Genomic DNA, 20,037 nt, shown 5'->3' with positions numbered 1-20,037 from the left:
CATGGAATCCCTATCCCAGCAAACCTCAGCACCTTTGGGGGAGGATTATTTGGGAGGGGAAATACTCGAAAAGACAAGACAAAAGAGTTTTACGATGAGTAGGGTGGAAAGAATTGACTGGATTCAATGTTTATTTTGCCGTGGGTGATTTCTGGTGCACACTGCGTGATGTAGTTTCAAAGGCATGACTTACTTGAACATATTAACTTGATGGAGGTGTACTCTCGGCCACAGTCCTTCCTGTAGTGACAACGCAGCCAGTTGAGGAGACACAAGCCATTCCCACATTGTAGCTCTTCCTTCTTACATGGCAGTATGTTTTGTTCAGCTGATTAAATGAAAGGAAATGGACTTTAGTTGCACTGCAAGACAAGTCAAAGCCATCTCCTTATCAATACATCATAACGCAAGTGTGACAGCACATTCCCGTTCATTCTCAGTGTACAGATTTCCGATGGACCTCCTCATCCATTCCTGTACAGAATCCCGCAGGAGCAAAAACACGTTCATTCACTCCCCTTACATCAACCCCAACGGTGCAAACACCTTCCCATTCATTTCCATCGCAAAGAATTCCAAAACCCCTTTTCACCGCTGTCTAAAATGTCTTTCATTTAGGTTGAACTGCTGGACAGAGGGAGAAAAGAATTGCACTTTTGTCTGGGAATTCTAAAACTTGGCCTGATTTATTTTGATGGATCAGCCAGGACATGCGTGAGCTCAGCTGTTTAGCTGAAAAACGCCACAGTGCCCGATCCTGCTGGTGTGCTGAAATGTGCTGGATTCCGCTCGGCTTCCACGGAGCCAAGAGTGAAGTGAGGAAAGGTTTTGGAGTGCAGGAGACAGCTCAAAGCAAACAGGAGGGGCAAGAGGAACAGGAATCGAACAGTCAGTCCCTGGAGTCTGTTCCATATTCAATGAAATCACGACTGATCTGGAGCAGGAGATTTAATTTGGGGGAAGGAGACAGAACTGGGGAGCAAAAATGTACAGGAGAGTGAAGCTCAGAGTACGAGTCGCGTGTTTGGCAGTCGGGAAAGCAAATGGATTAGCTTCGTTGTGGCCAGTTAGGCAGGCCCGGGCAAGGGTGGGGGTTGGGGGGTGCAGATCGGGAGGCTAAAGGGGAGGGGCATTTGGAGCTGGACCTTGCTGCTGAGGGGAGGCCCTCCATTCGGCACAGGTTGTTTGAACAGGAGGGGCCCCCCGCCCCCGGAGCTCTCAGCCAGGGTTCACCTCAGAGTCTTGCCATGTGGTATGGGCACTCCCCACTGCTGGTAAAACACCGTCGGCAGCAGAAGCAGCCCCTGAAGTGCCCACTTATTGGGCATTTAAGGATCTCAATTGGTCCAAGGGCAGATGGGATACCACATACCTATGCTTCTGCAGGTAAAAGCCCAATGGCTTTCTTCCCCCTTCCCTTCCACTAGGAGATTGTCTGTCGATGACACCAGTGTGATCGATCCTTTATTATCTTTTATCTCTTTCAATGTAGATTCTATTTTGGTTTTGCTGATAGAGGGAGAAAGGGAAACTATCTTTTATAAACATGTTATATCCTGCAGTTTAATTGCCAGTCCTGATTTTTCTGTTGCTATGTCTTAGTAATCCCTACTGTGTCTGGTTCCACTCAACAAACGATTGCCTTCAGATCTCCTGTTTGATTATGGACATTTTAACTCATTTTTAAACAGCATTTCCTCTCACTTTATGTTTAACCTTCTATTTGGATTCCTGTTCTATAACTCTATTTATTCCTGTGTCAACAATGTCCTCCCTTCCTTTAGTCTTTCCTGACCTGTTTTGTTTACATTTCGGCTGCTCCTGTTTCTTGTAGATCCCTCTCCCCCTACCTTCCGGGTTTAAAGCCTTTGCCATCTCTCTATATGACCATTCCATTAGGACACAGGCCCCATCCTGGCTCAGGTGGAACCCAACCCTGCCCCAGAACTGGTGCCAGTGTCCCATAGAAAGGAGCCCCTCTGTCCCACACCAGCCCTACTTGCTAATTTTCCTGATCTGGCTGCTGCTATGGCAGGGGAGATGGTGGTATAGTGATAATGTCACTTGACTAGTAATCCAGAGGCTCATGTTCTGGGGACATGGGTTCAAATCCCACCATGGCAGCCGGTGGAGTTTAAATTCAATCAATAAATGTGGAATTGGAAGATAGTCTCAGTGATAGTGACTGTGACAAATATAATTTCTTTGTTTTATAAAAACCCATCTGGTTCATTAGGGGAAGGGGATCTGCCATCCTGGTCTGGCCTACATGTGACTCCAGACTCACAGCAATGTGGTTGACTCTTAACTGCCCTCTGAAATGGCCCAGTAAGCCACTCAGTTCAAGGGCAATTAGGGATGGGCAATAAATGCTGGCCTTGCCAGTGGCCCCACATCCCATGGAAAGAAAGAAGAAAAAAGAAGTTTGCAGGTGGCTCGGGCAACAATTCAGAGATTATTACACTCAAATTCCTACTTTTTTAATTCAGATTATCCCGATACTCTTTCAGGAGGATCTCCTCCCTGTTCCCGCATGTGGCATTTGTTCCAACATGGACCACGACAACTAGATTTGCCCCCTCCCTTTCCAAGTGCCTCTCCAGCCACCATGAGATACCCCTTGCCCTGGCACTGGGTAGGCAACATCACCTTCAGGATGCTTGTTTTCAGCTGCAGGGAATGCCATCTATTCCTCCTGTGGAGTCTCCATTACTACTGCTCTTCCCCTACCGAGCAGCCTCCTGAGCATGGTGGGGTTGTATAGATGCAATCAATGGGAAGTTAGATAAACACATGAAGGAGAAAGGAACGGAAGGATAGCTTGAAGGGGTTAGAGAAGAGGGGTGGGATAAGCTCGAGTGGAACATAAACACAAGCACAGACTAATTGGGCCAAATAGCTTGTTTCTGTGCTGTAAGTACTTTGTAATACTTTGTAAGTTCTTTCTTTGTTCCTGTAGTGTTCAGTCGTTTGGTGAATGATTATGTGAGTCTGCTTCCTATTGATGCTCACTGCACTGTATTTGTTAAGCCTGGATGTGAACTCAGGGAAAAGTAAACAAGCTGTGGAAAGAGCTGGAAGTCAGAGCTGAAGCATGGAGTAGACATTTTAAAGCATACATAGAAACTAGTGTCATCTCTGCATTGACCTGAGATATAAAACATGCAAAAGCTTCCTTCTAAAATTGGGGTTCTATGTATGTCACGGGATCCTGATATATGTCTTAAAATGGGCCTACCACCTGAAACAGGCAGAGTCTTCAGATGGTTAATGGTAGACACTGCTCAAAATGGCAGCAGCTGCAGAGTTGGTTTCGATGGGGTAGTTAGGGCTATTTACCCTGTTATCAGGTTGTTACCACCATTTTAATTCCAATTTCACCATGTGAAACTGGTCTCACCATGTGGGAATGAATGTACTTCAGTTAAATAAGACACAGAGGCATATGTGTTCATACATAGTTAGAAATTATGAACAGTTAGGTTTGTTTTTGCCTGATGACACTATGGATGATTGTTGTGGTAACATTTGGTGAGCTTCTTCCTTCTGTTAATTTACAATCCCAATACAGCCAACAGTCTAAAGGAAACAAATTACCTGGTCATGATCACATTGCTGTTTGTGGGAGCTTGCTGTGTGCAAATTGGTTGCTGCATTTCCTACATCACAACAGTGACTACACTTAAAAAAAACCCCTGAGGTCGTGAAGGGCTTCCTATAAATTTCTAATTCGTCCCAGTAATTAATTAAGGGCTTCCATGGAGAATTAATTGATGTTAGAGGATAACCAAATGACAAACAATGCACAAGAGTTGTTTGTGAGCAATGTTAGGAACAACAACTTAAAAGTAGCGCCCGATTTCCTGCCTTAACATAATGTCTTTTGCTCAGACATATATATATATATATATATATATATATATATGAATTGACGAATGGTCTGAGGCAATTTCCATCTGAGGAACTGAACTAGTTTGTCCAGGGTGTCTCTGAAGCACACACCTTCAGGAAGGTCCCCGTTTAAATGCCTGACCTGTGCTGTGCTAGAGTCATACCATTTAAAATCGGGCAGGAGGCCATTTGACCCATTGCAACTATTCTAGCTCTCTATGATCTATCCATTTGACGATTAAAGGATTTGTTTGGGTAAATAGAGGGAAACTATTTTCACTGGTGGGGGCGAGTCCAGGACATGGGGGCATTATCTTAAAATTAGAACTAAAATCAGGGCTGATGTCAGCAAGCATTTCACACAAAAGATAGTGGAAATCTGGAATTCTCTTTCCCAGAAAGGTGTTGAGGCGGGAGGTCAATTGAAAACTTCAAAACTGAGATTGGGAGAATGTTAGACAAGGTTAATGAATATGGAAGAAAGGCGGGTAAATGGATATAGAAATCAGCCAAGATCTAATGGAATGGCAGAATGGGCTCGAAGGGCTGAATGGCCTCCTTCTGTTCCTGTCTCTTTTCGTTCCCAATTTCTATAGCTCCTGAAATTAGTGACTTCTAAGGCATGGATCATTCTGCCCTACACTTAACTCACTCAATAGCTGCATTTTATTAAGTACAAACCAAGAAACTGAGCGTTGGCAGGCAATTTGACTGTGGAATGCCTCACCGCTAGGCTTGGTCTGCTCCTGATGAATACACATATTTTCTGTCCTGAAGTTATGATGAGACTGTGATCAGGACTGGGAACAGCTAGCTAACTATTCTCCCCTCACTGGTCTAAGGCCAGTTGTTGAACAATCACTTGCTGCAATCTGGAAATGGAATTGCTCGGCAGTAACGCAAAATCAAAAATCAATTGGAAAATCAATCGGCTGTTTTTCTGGACCCACGTGGTGTAGCTTTGACAATTCTGTTTCAGGGGGTGTGAATATTAGTCCTAGGCTTATTGACTTAAAGAAAGAACATGCATTTACATAAAGTCTTTCATGACCTTAGGATGACTTAAAGCACTTTTATAGCCAATGATGTACATTTTTAATTCGAGTCACTGTTGTAGTGTGCACACAGCAAGCACCTACAAACATCAATGTGACAATGACAATGTGGTAATCATCTCTTTTCAGTAATGTTGGTTTAGGGACAGATATAAGCCCAGGATACTAGGATAACCACCCTGCTCTTCGTCAAAGTAGGGGTCATGGGATCTTTCACATCCATCTGAGGGGGCAGACAGTGCCTCAGCTTAACGTCTCACCGAAAGGACAGCACCTCTGACAGTGCAGCACAAGTGCAAACCTGTATTTTGCGCTCAAGTCTCTGGTAAGGACTCAAACCTGTGTCCTTTTGACTCAGAGCTGAGTAAGCCAGTGGCCCCGAAATCCTTTCTTCTTATTACACTGACCTTCCTGACTCATGGATACCCTGTGCTGAGGAGCTAATGATGGGAGGTCTGTATAGCTTCACGGTATTGGAACTGGATGACTTATCACAGGTGTCAAATACAACTCGAACAGCATCTCTATGGAGCTTAACAGTACCAGGGATAAAGGGTGACATTCTTTCCATTACCCAGAATGGTTATATCCACCTCAGCAACATTGCTTGTCTCCTCTCCTACCTCAGCTCTTCCGCTGCTGAAACCCTCATCCATGCCTTTGTTGCTTTCATCCTTGACTGCTCTGGTGCTCTCCTGGCCAAATTTCCATCCATCATCCTTTGTAAACCTGAACTCATCCAAAACTCTGCTTCCTGTGTTCTAACTTGCACCAAATCCTGCACACCCATCGCTCCTGTGGTCATGGACCTACAATGGCTCCCAGTCTACCAGCACCTCAAATTTAAAATACTAGTGTTTATGTTTAAATCCTCCAGTCTCTTGTCTCCTGATCCCTATATCCTTGTCCAGTCCTACAACCCTCCCAGAATTCTTGGTTCCTCTGTGCACCCTCCCTCTCTTTATCCTTTTATTGGCAGTCGAACCCCTCCCCTGCTGCTCTGGAGTTCCCTCCCTGAGCCCCTTTGTCCCTCCAGCCCTCCTCTCTACACCTCGAAGCCCAATTGTTGAGCAAGTTTATTATCACCCAGAATCACAGAATCACACAGTGCAGAAGAGGCCCTTTGGCCCATCGAGTCTGCACCGACATGTGAAAAACACCTGACCTACCTACCCTAATCCCATTTATCAGCACTTGGCCCATAGCCTCGAATGTTATGACGTGCCAAGTGCTCATCCAGGTACTTTTTAAAGTATGTGAGGCAACCTGCCTCCACCACCCTCCCAGGCAGCACATTCCAGACCGTCACTACCCTCTGGGTAAAAAGGTTTTTCCTCACATCCCCCCTAAACCTCCTGCCCTTCACCTTGAACTTATGCCCCCTTATGACTGACCCTTCAACTAAGGGGAACAGCTGCTCCCTATCCACCCTGTCCATGCCCCTCATAATCTTGTACACCTCGATCAGGTCGCCCCTCAGTCTTCTCTGCTCCAACGAAAACAACCCAAGTCTATCCAACCTCTCTTCATAACTTAAATGTCTCATCCCAGGCAACACCCTGGTGAATCTCCTCTGCGCCCCCTCCAGTGCAATCACATCCTTCCTATAGTGTGGCGACCAGAACTGCACACAGTACTCCAGCTGTGCCCTCACCAAGGTTCTCTACAACCCCTCCTAATTTTGTCTCCTTTGGTGTTTTAAATTTTCCCTTTGAAATCTCTGTGGAGAGACTTGGTGACTCAGTGCTATGATGGGATCAACTTCATTTGGAGACTTGTTCTCACTGGGGTAGAAAAGCGAGGATCTTTTCCGTTGAATTCCCTGCGCCTTGAGGAGGCACGGTCATCTCTCAGCATGGAAAAAGTACACTTGTAACGTGTGGGACAACATCATTTTAATACGATAACGGATATCAAAGATCCTAATCAGGTTTCTTGCTCGGCTATTTGGCGTGGGCAGACACGGAGAGCTCGTGTACTCAGGAGGAGGAGGAATAGTTGTTCTTGGCCTCGCTCTGAACAAATAGGATCTGGATTCAAATCCCATTCCAGGACTTGAGCTCAAATCCCAGGCTCTGGGGCAGTAATGAAAGAGTTTTGCACTGTTGGAGGTGCCGATCGTTTGTCTGAATTGTGAAACCAAAGCCCTGCCTGCCAACTGCAGTGGGCGCGGAGGTGAAAATGCAGCCACTGGGCCTCGGCTGATACTTGAAGGGACTGGGCAGACTCTGCTTTGACTGCACTCTGGTCACCTAGTTACAGGAAAGAGGGGGAAGCAACAAATGAAATTCCAGGCGTAAGGGATTTAAATTTACCTGGAAAGGTTGAGGATGTCGGGCCTACTTTATATCCGAAATAAAAAAAAAATTAAAGATTAGGAAGGAAATCAGCAAAGTTTGATCCAGGAAGGTTAGCCGCCATGTTGAAAAGCCCAAAGCCCAAGGGACACAAGTTAAAAAAGGAGAGTGTTAGAAAGGGAAAGGCAGCCTTCGACTTATATAGTGGCTTTCGCAACCTCACGGTATCCCAATGTATTTTATAACTGATGAAGTACTTTTTGAAGTGTAGTCACTGTTATTAGATAGCAGCCCATATAACAGCCAATATGCACACAAAAGGTTGCTACAGAAAGTATTGTGATAATGACCAAATGTTGGTGGAGGGATAAGTATTGGTCAGGACACCACATGGGAACTACCTGCTCTACTTTGAAATAGTGCTATGGCATCTTTTACATACATCTGAGATAGATAGGGTCTCAGTTCAACATCTCTAGTGAGAGACAGCACCTCTGACAATGCAGCACTCCCTCAGTGCAGAGGAGATTCACCAGGATGTTGCCTGGGATGAAACATTTAAGTTATGAAGAGAGGTTGGATAGACTTGGGTTGTTTTCGTTGGGAGCAGAGAAGACTGAGGGGCGACCTGATCGAGGTGTACAAAATGATGAGGGGCATGGACAGGGTGGATAGGGAGCAGCTGTTCCCCTTAGTTGAAGGGTCAGTCACGGGGGGGCGGCATGCTGGGAGTATCAGCCCAGATTAGGTGCTCAAGTCTCTGGAGTGGGGTTTGAACCCACAATCTTCTAAACTAGAGACAAGGGTGCTGCACACTGAGCCGCACCCGACACTGGCTTAGCAGTATGAAGTGAAGTCAGAGAGAAATTTTCCACCCACGGAACTTGGGAATTAAGTCCTGGAAAAGTTCTTTGCAGCACAGTTTGTAAGTGGGTTCAAGAACGAACTGAGTGGGTTAAGCAGAGAGGAAAGTAGGGGTTGTGTGGAGAAAGTCAGAGGTTGAGGGGGAGGGGAGGGGAGGGGAGTGTGTTGAATCATTCCAGCCAAGAGGAACAGGGTGGTTGAGTGCAGAGGTCCCTGCTCGTTGATGAACACTCTTCCGTGCAGTGGGAAATCCCCTTCTACAAACACTGCCCCTTACGACGGCAATGAAATTAGTCACATGACCAGTGTCACTCACAGAGGTTAGAGTAGTTCCCTCCTAGACCAATCCGGATGGAGCTCCCGAGAATGAGAGGAAGATAGAAAAGACTAACTGTAAAACAAAAAAAAACACAGGAAAAAATCACAGCTTTCTTGAGAAAGAGATCTGTCTTATTGCATCCTGAAATAGAAAGACACTGAGGGAATACAGCAGCATAGAAATTCTGAGATTTTGCAGAAAAGAGAAACAACTTGCATTTATATAGTGTCTGTCGCATCATCAGGACATTCCAAAGCACTTGACAGCCAATGAATGACCTTTTTTGAAGTGCAATCATGTTTGTAGTGTAAGAAACACAGCAGTCAATTTGTGCACAGCAAGCTCCCACAAACAGCAATGTGATAATGGCCAGATAAGGTTTTTCTTTTTAAAAAAAGTGGTATCGATCGTGAGTGCTCTTGGCCAGGAAACTGGGGAGAGCTCTTCTTCCAAATAGTGCCATGGGATTTTTTATATCCACTTGAAAGGGCAGACAGGGCTTCGATACGCTTAACAAACAGTACTGTGAAGCAAGGGAGGCAAAGCCAGCCTGATCTGCGATTGATGTCAGGATTGCATAAAGCAATTAGCCTCTAACTGACCTCAGAAAGCCAAAGCAATTACACACTAAGCTACACATGGCTGCGCTTTAGCAACACAAATTGCATCGCACTTTGGACAGTTTAATGCATCCTGTCCTTATAAACACAAGCATTGTGGCAATGGCTCACCTGTTATGTTATTATTTGTTAAAACCCTGATGCAGAAATATTCTTATCATTGCCTCATTTTTCAATACAAGATTTCAACGTGTTCGTTCTCAAAGAGAATCACGAGAGGAACAGATTGAAGTGCACAGCACTCTTCAACTAGTGATCTTTGAACCTATCATGTCCAAAGCTGCTAAACACAATATACAATGATACACATTGCACAGGTTATATGACCTGTGTATGATATAATGGTAGTAAAAAGATGAAAGAGAGACTTGCATTTATGTAGCACTTTTCACAACTGCAGGATGTCTTCAAGAGCACCAGTACTCTGATAATGCAATTACTACTATAAATGGTGGAAATGTGGCAGTTTGCACACAGTAAGCTCCCTCGACCAGCAATCTTAAAATTAACCAGAATAATCTATCTTTAGTTGTGCTGGCTGAGGGATGAATATTGGATAGAACCCCGAGGAGAACACTGCTGCTCTTCATTCCAATAGTGCCATGGGGGTCCTTTAAGCATCGGGAAGGGGTGAGCCGGCCTGAAAGGCAGGACCTCCGACAGTGCAGCGCTCCCTCGGTCCTGACCCTCCGACAGTGCAATTTTAGTTTTTCTCTCCACACCAAGTCTCTCTCGACAAATCTAGAATAAAATTCTAAGTGGCAGTGTGGAGAACTCAGCAGTCTGCCTCAATCCCCTGGGGATGCCTAATGCTTCTCACTGAATTAACATTGCACATCCTTCTAAATATCATTACTTTGCCCCAACCCCCCCCAAAAAAAAAATATGAAACCAGATTGTTTTGGAACATTTTGAGAGTTTAATGTGCCTGATTCTTAACCACTTGAGTTTGGTTGTGTTTCAGAGAGAGAGAGCCCTTGTTTTTAGTGTGTTGTTGGAAGTATTATGTAAACAGTGTCAAATCAGTGGTTCCAGTTCTGGGAGCCACTCTGTGCACTGGACAGCGGACACACGGCTCTGGGGACCCCGGAATAAAGCAATTCGTTCCCACTCCCCACTGCTCGGCCGCGAATGGACCTTTAAACGCCCTCAGCTGCATCGAGAGGAGCGGGGTGGAAAACAAAACAGCCAGAAAACAAGTTTTGACCCCCCTAAGGAAATAATTGAGGGGTAAAGGGGGCCAAGACATATTATCCACGCAAACTCTTTGGAGAACGGGAATCCGGAGGATAATCCCTGATCGTAAACACCCGGACCACCCACTCTGTCTGGCCCGAGATTCCATTCATGAAATTATTGGATTCAACTGGACATTAAATCTTTGGCGGGGGGGGGGTGGGGGGAAATAATTCAGTGCCTTTTTCGGGGAGAAACACCTTCACATTCGCTAAAACATATAGTTTGGTTTAGATAAAAGGAAATATTTCTTTGTAAAACTGTGACCAACAATTCTCTGGGCATTTTTTTAAAAAAAAAACAGAACATAAAAGACTCGTTTGCCTTTTTTTTTATATATATATGTAAAAAATAAATAAATAATAAAAGCCCTTTTTTAGAAAATGAGCAGCAGCGAGATAATCGCACATCGGTTCCCGTTTCATGACGGGGGTGAAGTTTGAATGCAAGTGCAAGAGACACAATTTGTTTCTGATCCATGAATTAGGTCTTTGCAATTCGTCTCCTTACCTGAGCAGAAGTATACGATTATCTCCATGCGCCAGGTCTTAATCCATAAGACTGCATTTGCTGGAGAAATGTGTGTTTAAATGTATTTTCTTTGTCTGCCCCTTGTTTTGTTTTTCGATCCTGGGTTTGGGAGCTTCAGCTGTGCCGCTGCGACCTGGGGAAACGATGATGGATTTTTTCTAAAGGGCGTTTAAACACCATCTTTTCCGAGTCTTGGTTCGGCCGGGCTGCCATCGGTGGCAATTCTCAGTTTCCGAATCAGATTCACCATCCTCTCCCCTCTCCCCTCAGATATTCTTTGGCTTCATAACCCCAGTCCCCTGCAAACGCAACAAACAATAATCTTTGCCTCCCCGCAGTCAAGAATCCGCCCTATCTACATAGCTCTCTCTCTCCCTCTCTCTCTCTCGCTCAACATCAGATGCGTGTGGTACAAACACAAGCAGTAATTCCCCCTGAAGGCAGATGTGCGCCACTTTCCCTCTGTATCTGCTCCTCCCTGGTGTGTGCACGGAGCAACACTGGGTGTGAAACACTTGCTTATGTGTCAACATTCCAAATAACTCCATGTGCCACATTTTTACCTCTACATTTCTGAGCCACTCTCCAACTTCCACGTTTCAAAAGGGCACATTAACTTGTCCAGACATTTAAGGAGCTCCCTGAAAAGCCATGTGTGATTTCTTCCTGATCCAGTTTTGTTACAGATTACAATATAATTAAGGCTTGAAATTGCTACATGCCACATTATGTAGATGCATCTTTGACCTCTGAAAAGAAAGCCTTTGTATTTCTCCAAGTGCTTTACTCCCACTGAAGTACTTTTTGAAGTGTGGTCACTGGTGTGATGCAGGAGAAGTGACAGCCAATTTACCCACAGCAAGCTCCCACAAACTGCCATGTGATAATGACCAGGCAACCTATCTTCATGATAGATGCTGCCAGACCTGCTGAGTTTTTCCAGGTAATTCTGTTTTTGTTTTCTATCTTCATGATGTTGATTGAGGGATAAGTATTGGCCAGGACAACCAGGGAGAACTCCCCTGCTCTTCTTTCAATTCGTGTCACATGATCTTCTAAATCGCCCTCCTAGTGCAGGTGGTTAACAAAGTGGTTAATAAAGCATACGGGATCTGGGGTTTTATAAATAGGAGCGTAGAGGGTGAATGCAAGTAAATAATGGTGGTGTAGTGGGTATGTCACTGAGCTAGGGCTAATGATCTGGGGACATGGGTTCAAATCGCACCATGGTAGCTAGGAATTTAAATTCAATTAATAAACCTGGAATTGAAAGCTAGTCTCAGTAATGGTGACCATGAAATTATTATCAATTGTTGTAAAAACCTGCCTGTTTCACTAAATCTGCCATCCTTACCTGGTCTGCCCTACATGTGACTTTAGACCCACATCAACGTGGTTGACTCTTAAGAGCCCACTGAAATGGCCCAGTTCAAGGGCAATTTGGGATGGCCGACAAATGCTGGTACCCACATCCCGTGAAAGAATAAAAATAAGTGATGCTAAAATCTAAAAGCTGAGCCCAAGCTGGAGTATTGAGTCCAGTTCTGGGCACCACACTTTGGGAGGGGTATGAAGGCTTTTGAGGGGATCCAGGATGTTTCCAAGGATGAGGGATTACAATATGTGGAGAGGAGATTGATGGAGGTTTTTCAAATCATGAAAGGTTCAGATGGAGTAAATAAAGAGAAACTGTTTCCAATGGCTGAAGGATTGATAATCGGAGGATGGTGTTCAAAAGCGAGATTTGCAATGAGTTAAGACAAGAATTTTGGATGACCTCAAGTTTATGGAAGGTAGAAAGTGAGAGGCCGACCAGGAGTTCGTTAATAGCTGAGCCAAGAGCTAACAAAGGCATGAAGGAGGGTTTCAGCAGCAGATAAGACCATAAGATCATAAGACTTAGGAGCAGAAGTAGGCCATTCGGCCCATCGAGTCTGCTCCGCCATTTAATGAGATCATGGCTGATCTGATAATCCTCAACTCCACTTTCCTGCCTTTTCCCCATAACCCTTGATTCCCTTACTGATTAAAAGTCAATCTCAGCCTTGAATATACTTAATGACCCAGCCTCTACAGCCCTCTGTGGTAAAGAATTCCACAGATTCACTACCCTCTGAGAGAAGAAACTCCTCCTCATCTCTGTCTTAAATGGGCAACCCTTTACTCTGAGATTATGCCCTCTGGTCCTAGACTCTCCCACAAGGGGAAACAACCTCTCAGCATCTACCCTATCAAGCCCCCTAAGAATCTTATATGTTTCAATAAGGTCGCCTCTCATTCTTCTAAACTCCAATGAGTTACAGGCCCAACCTACTCAACCTCTCCTCATAAGAAAATCCCTCTATACCCAGGATCAACCTTGTGAACCTTTATGATCTGAGGCGGGGCAAAGTCGGATGATGTAATGGAGGTGGAAACGGAAAATGCTGGAAAAGCTCAGCTGGTCTGGCGGCATCCGTGGAGAGGGAAACAGAGTTAATGTTTCGAGTCCAATATGACTCTTCTTCGGAACTGTGTTAGTGATGGTGAGGATATGTGGTCGGAAGCTCATCTCAATGTCAAATATGACACCAAGGTTGTAAACAGTCTGGTTTAGTCTCAGAATCTCAGAGTCACATTGTTCAGGGGTGATGTCAGGAAGCACTTCCTCACACAAAGGGGAGTGGAAATCTGGAACCCTCTCCTGCAAAAACTTGTTGAGGCTGAGAGGTGGGGATAGTTGGGAGGGGGGAATAAATAGCAATATTAAGACTGACATCAATGGATTTTTGTTGGCTAACTGTGTCAATGGATATGGAGTCAAGGTGAGCAGATGGGGTTAAGAAACAGGTCAGCTATGATTTCGCTGAATGGTGGAACGGGCTCAAGGAGCTAAAAGACCTCCTCATCCTCCTAGCTTCCTTCTGAGAAAGGACACATAGATGGCAGGTTGGAGGGTTGTCATTTGGGCAGTAGAGATAGAGTTCCATTCTGCACCTGGCACTGCTCTATACCTACCCTGGGAGTGGGAGACATTGGGTACCTGCTTGTTGAAACGCTCACATTCCCCAGTGTTTCCATCCCTTGCTCTGATGAACACAGATTCCCTAAAGGAAACAAAGAGCCTTTTCTCAGATTTCAAATGTTGATTTCAGCCTCAGAAAACGTCCCCCAGGGAATGAAACAAACTGACGATGTTCACCCACCTCTGATGTGGAGACCTGAACAAAGTTGCTCCTAATTTAGGATGAATGGTGGCAGCATGATTGAGAAAGGTTGTGCGGTGGTAAACAGCACTGACTCAAGCCTATAGGGCCCTTCTGAAAGAGGGATGTGTTATTGGAGGAGAGCAGGAGGAGATTTACTCTCTAAGGCCCTCCTGCCAGTACACCAAGGGGCTGGAAACTACGTAAAACCCTCGGGCTGTACGCACCAGAGAATGTTTGGCATGAAATGTGAATATACATTGTAAATATAACTTGTAATGGCAAATGCAGTGAGGCACCTGATGTACTGTATTGTGTTAGGAACTATATATAATTTTAAGTTGAATTTATATATATATATATTTGTGTGGTAAGAAAGATAAAAATGGTTTCAGTTTCATGAGGCTTATGAGCCTGGGTGTCTGGATAGTCTTGTGATTACAAGATCAGGTCTTTAGCATTTGTTTGTATGTATGATATATATGTATTTATATAAATACACACGCATACACACACACATTTTTAAAGAGATCTTACAACCTGGGTTAAAAGGGGTTGAAAGTTTAGTGATTCTAGAAATAAAACACAAAGTAGAATGGTTTTACTGTTGCCTAGCAACAGTGATCCGGGGACACAGACACAGGAAAGGCAGGAGTTGAGAGAGGGGTGGTTTAGTGTGTGTATGTTAGAGAGAGAAGACAGGGATTTTAAGCTCTCTGAGAAGAACAACTTCAAAGCAATTGGGAAAATAGTTAACTGAATAGTTGGTTATAGGACTCAGTAAAGTGATCAATTTAACAGAGGTGCTACTGGAAGAACTCATTTGCTTGCTCTGCAGTTGAAGAAACAATGAGTTTAGAGTATGGATTTTGGGTGTCTTGGGAAGAGATTAGAGTCGGGGGAGGAGCATCAAGTGAATGCCCAGGAATTCACCGGAAGAAAACCATTTGCAACTGTGCTAGTCCCAATGAGAAGCCTTTGTATCAGGTAACTCTTTTTTTTGTAGTGGTAACTCTTCACTGGTTTATGTATCTGTAACGATGCTGCTGGGGTAAAGGAATCATGGGAATTTGAATTGTCTTCTAGTGTTTGTACTGAGATCTTACCAAACTTTTTGTCTGGTGTAATGTAGTTCAGTTTTCTTGTTTTATTAAATATTTTCTTCTTTGTATTCGAAGTTCATCAGCAGACTCCTGTTTCTTTGCAACCTCCATGTTTCTAAAAAATAAAGTTAGGTTCCCCTTAGTTGAAGGGTCATTCACGAGGGGACATAAGTTCCAGGTGAGGGGCAGGACGTTTAGGGGGGATGTGGGGAAAAACTTTTTTACCCAGAGGGTGGTGACGGTCTGGAATGCGCTGCCTGGGAGGGTGGTGGAGGCGGGTTGCCTCACATCCTTTAAAAAGTACCTGAATGAGCACTTGGCACATCATAACATTCAAGGCTATGGGCCAAGTGCTGGTAAATGGGATTAGGTAGGTAGGTCAAGTGTTTCTCACGTGTCGGTGCAGACTCGATGGGCTGAAGGGCCTCTTCTGCTATGTGATTCTGTGATTCTATGATTCTATCAAGCCAGGTTTCACTCTGGGATTTGACTTGTCCGGTAATAACACAGCTGGGGTTGTAATGCTTGAAAGGAATTGAACTGTATTGCATTTTATGAAATGACAAATTTGAACTGTAATGTAATGTACCCTTTCAAATTTTATGAATAAAGTATTTTATTGGGGAAGAAAGGAGATTTCCTCTGCAAATTCCTCCGATAAGCCTGGCCTTGTCAAAGGGTTCCAAACTGAAAAAAGGTGGAACTATCATTCCTACATCATGGTTCGTGACCTCTGGACATCCTAAAGCATTTTGCAGTCAATGAAGTATTTTTGAAGAGTAGTTGCTGTTGTAAAGTCGTGAAACACGGCAGCCAAAATTGTGCACAGCAAATTCCCACAAGCAACAATGAGATAAACACCAAATATTTTGTCTTAATGATGTTGGTTGAAGGATAAGCATTGGCCAGAAATTTCAAATGGTACGATGGGAAATTTTACAGGGTGTTGGTTTAAAGTCTTACTGAAGAAACAGCCCCTCTGACAGTGCAGCACTCCCTCAGTTTCTGCCCCTGATGTGTCAGCTTAGACAATGTGTTCAGTTGTCTGGAGTGGGACTTGAACCCCCAGCTTTCTAACTGGGAGAGCTACCCACTGAGATAGGTATAAACACCCTATCAACAGAAAGAAAGCGTTTGAATATCTAAAGCATCTTTCATGACCTTAGGACATCCCGATGAAGGAGCCAATGAAGTACTTTTAAAGTGCAGTCACTGCTGAAATGGAGGTTAACTGAAGTTGCAGCTCATGTCAACTTAGGGGTGATTTTGTGAAGTCTAATTAGCTACCATTGGGTTTGCTCATTGTAATAATTCAACACAGGAGAGTGGCAACTCTGTACTTTGGCAGAACTGTAACTGATGATTCTGAACTGCCTGTGGTTGTTGAGTCTGATCTGGAGTTGTGGGAATACTAACTTAGAATAAGACCCATCTGCAAGTCAGAATTCAGGAGAAATGTCCTGTTAGTCTTTCCACCCCACCCCCACTAGAGCTGTACCTGGAGTGTCCTGCCATCCATTCTTAATTAGCACATTCGTTTAGATAATATCACCACCTTCAACACTTCTTTGTTCCTTTGTCTGTGACATCTTTTGATTATCTGCTCCTATCACTGCTTGCTTGTCCCTACAACCACACCACCCCACCACTTCTCTCCCCCCACCCCCACCTTAAACCAGCTTATATGTCACCCCTCTCCCAATTTTACTCAGTTCTGTTGAAGGGTCATGAGGACTCGAAACGTCAACATTTTTCTTCTCCGCCGATGCTGCCAGACCTGCTGAGTTTTTCCAGGTAATTCTGTTTTTGTTCAGGAGAAATGTGTCTGTCTGACACGCTTATCCCATCTAGTATCAGCTGGCAAAATACCAGGCTGCCAGAAACTCTGAATGCCACGTATGATAAAAATGATAGGCAGGAGTCAATTAGTGAAGAGCTGAGGTTTACTGGTCTCTGGTGACTCAATACTAGGAACTGTGCAAAGACTACAGGGACCTCACGTCACCACTAAATGGTTTAAACTCTTCAAGTTGCAATGCGGGGAAGAACAGCCTTAGGCTTGGAAAGGTTAATCCAAGATTTAATTGTGTTTTTTTTTTCCCATTCCCCATGAAACTTTCCTTCAACATTAGAAGAGAGGGTTAAGGTTCATTTTGTTAATGAAGGGGTACATCAGTAAACTGTCCCCATTACTTGCATGCGAGTCTAGGTGTGAGTGTTTTAGCAGGCTATTAGGCCATAACAGCGTAAGAAATAGGAATGGGAGTAGGCCATATGCCCTCTCAAGCCTGCCCTACCATTCAGTAAGAACATGGCTGATCTACATTAGCTCCACTTTCCTGCCCCATTCCCATATCACTTGAATCCCTTGAACATGGAGGGTTTCATAAGTCTTGCAGTTATTTGCCAACATGGGTCTTTTGTATCCTCCCTTCCACTGGCCATGCCTTCAGCTGTCTAGGCCCTAAGTTCTTGAATTCTCTCGCTGAACCCTTCTACTTCTTTCTCTGTCTTCAAGACTTTGACCAAGCTTTTGGGCTCCTGTTTTAATTTCTCCTTCTTTGGCTCAGTGTCAAAGCTTTGACTGATTATGTTCCTGTGACGTGCTTGCTATGACCAAGGCACTATACAAATGCAAATGCAAGTTGCAATCATGACCAGGGATCCTGATGGATCTATAAACAGGAAAATGCTGGAAAAACTCAACAGGTCTGGCAGCATCTGTGGAGAGAGAAACAGAGTTAACATTTCAGGTTTGTCACCCTCTCACCAGAAGTGACTGGACTGGTTCCTGATTAGGGCAGAGATGACTTTGCGTAGGAGGCTAGCTGATGTCTTTAAAGGTAACATTCTATTTCCTAGACTGTTTGGAGAGGGATTATCCAAAGTATTTTTTTTCCCTTGTTGGCCCTGGATTTTTTTCTCTCGGGGATTACAGGAGGAGGGAGGGTGGGGTGATGGGAGGAATGCCGTGCTGCGAAACGGAGTGGAGGAGGCGTTGGGTGGGTGAGGGAGGAAGCGTTTGGTCGCAATGTTTGGCTTGTTGTGTGTGGTGCGGGCTTGATGGACCAACTGGTTTTTCCCTGGCTGTTATTTTTTGTTTAAATGATAGTGAGAGATGCCTTGTAGAGGAGCACTTGTGTGGATGTCATAGAGTCATAGAGGTCTACAGCACAGAAAAAGGCCCTTCGGCCCATCGAGGGTTTAGAGGGGATGTGAGGAAGAATATTTTCACCCAGAGGGTGGTGGGAATCTGGATCTCACTGCCTGAAAGGGTGGTAGAGGCAGAAACCCTCATAACATTTAAGAAATATTTGGATGTGCGTTTGCGATGCCACGGAATACAAGGCGATGGGCCTAGTGCTGGAAAATGGGATTAGAATAATTCAGTCCTTGTTTGACTGGCATGTCAGTGAAAAAAAGAATACAGGAGTGTGCACTGAGATTGATCTCAGGCCCTCAGTACTAGTCACACGACAGCGCCCTTCATGTCTCAACGTTCGAAACTCTACAAACCAGAAGAGTTAATATTTGGGCGACATTCGGAAAATTCCTTACATAATCTAAACCAATTTCAGAACTGGTCACCACCGTGACATCCAGAGCAATCAAAGCAGTTGAGAAGTTTGATCAAATTCAAGTTCTTAAATGCCAGATGGATGGATCGAGTCCTCAGTGAAGCACGGTAATGGTGTATTGGTTCGTAATTTTAATATAATTTTAATTCAACGTTCCTTTCAACATCCCCTTCACCACTCCCCTGTTACCTACTGAATTTATTTGTCTATTTCTGTTACTACATGATTGTTACACGCTTGCATATTTTAAACCTGTTTACTTAGGCTATATATAAATTTTTGGTTAGACAGCAATTAAGCCTTTGAGCTACAAATGTATTTCTTGAATGAAATACCATTATTATTATTGTTAATAATTATTATTTTTAGAACAGAAGTAGGTGTAACTGTATTGCTTTCTCTGGTCAAAGACTGTCACTGTGCAGTTTTGCACTCGAATGGGTGTTTAGTCGAGGTTGTGGGAGTGATTGGTAATGGCAGCTTTGAGGAGGGAAAATTGGACGTGCTATTTTGTTTTAAACTTTCCTATTTTCCTGACCAAGATTACAAAATTGTCAAAGACATGTGAAAAAATAGACACAAAGGAAGCTGACTGCCATCTCCATTAGGAGACATGCACTGCTCTGCAGAGTATATCCGTGGTGCCTGGCTGTAGTTTAAGGCAGTGTTATTACTTTTTAAAACCTGGCTGGGGTTCAGTCCAGAGACCTTAGATTTACTCAGTGAAATTAAACACCTTGCTGTTTCAATCTGTTTCCATATTTCACCTTGATGAGGCTTTGCTTATTCTTATTTTTTTTTTACTTAGTTCTGTTGAAGGGCCATGAGGACTCAAAACGTCAACTGTGCTCCTCTTCTCCGTCGATGCTGCCAGACCTGCTGAGTTTTTCCAGGTATTTCTGTTTTTGTTTTGCTTATTCTATGATGGACTCGAGATAGTCAGTATATTGTTTTTTTTTTAAAAACTACTTATTAAGAACTATTTACAAAGACCTCAGGGTAAGCACATGGTTTCCAGGACACAGATCTTTCTGTGTCTTGCTGTCCTGGAGTTTCTTGATCATCTGACCCTTGATGTCATGCCTACATCATCAATAATGTCATGGTCTCATTAACATAGCCATTAACCCATTACTCCACACCCGGGAAGTTTCTGTCAAGACTATCACACAACGCATATTGGCTACAAGCTGTTGATTCACTTCTGTCCAGTGTGTACTGCCCCTGTGTGTCTCAATGTCAGGTCCTGTACATGTACAGCATATAGTAGGAAGAAATACAACAGCAACTTATATTTACATAGTGCCTTTAACATAGTGAAATGTCCAAGGTGTTTCACAGGACCGTTATAAAACAAA

General features: G+C 44.0%; 1 protein-coding gene across 2 annotated transcripts in view; it reads right to left on the bottom strand.

Annotated features, from left to right (window-relative positions):
• bean1 (brain expressed, associated with NEDD4, 1) overlaps positions 1-11,277 on the bottom strand; it is a 100,616-nt gene extending 89,339 nt beyond the window's left edge. Inside the window, exons 1-3 of one of the 2 annotated variants that reach the window (XM_078542994.1) lie at positions 10,793-11,277; positions 8,424-8,498; positions 194-328 (exon numbers count right to left, since the gene is read on the bottom strand). In XM_078542994.1, coding sequence (XP_078399120.1) covers positions 194-328; positions 8,424-8,498; positions 10,793-10,820 — 238 coding nt within the window. In that variant the 5' untranslated portion in view covers positions 10,821-11,277. The remainder of the gene's footprint in view (positions 1-193; positions 329-8,423; positions 8,499-10,792) is intronic. The other variant, XM_078542995.1, reaches the window with a different exon arrangement.
• Positions 11,278-20,037: the final 8,760 nt, after the last annotated feature.

Source organism: Cetorhinus maximus, chromosome 6 (genome assembly GCF_964194155.1).
Source record: "Cetorhinus maximus chromosome 6, sCetMax3.hap1.1, whole genome shotgun sequence".
In the NCBI taxonomy this organism is placed as follows: domain Eukaryota; kingdom Metazoa; phylum Chordata; class Chondrichthyes; order Lamniformes; family Cetorhinidae; genus Cetorhinus; species Cetorhinus maximus.
This window is presented reverse-complemented; position numbering and strand designations above follow the sequence as displayed.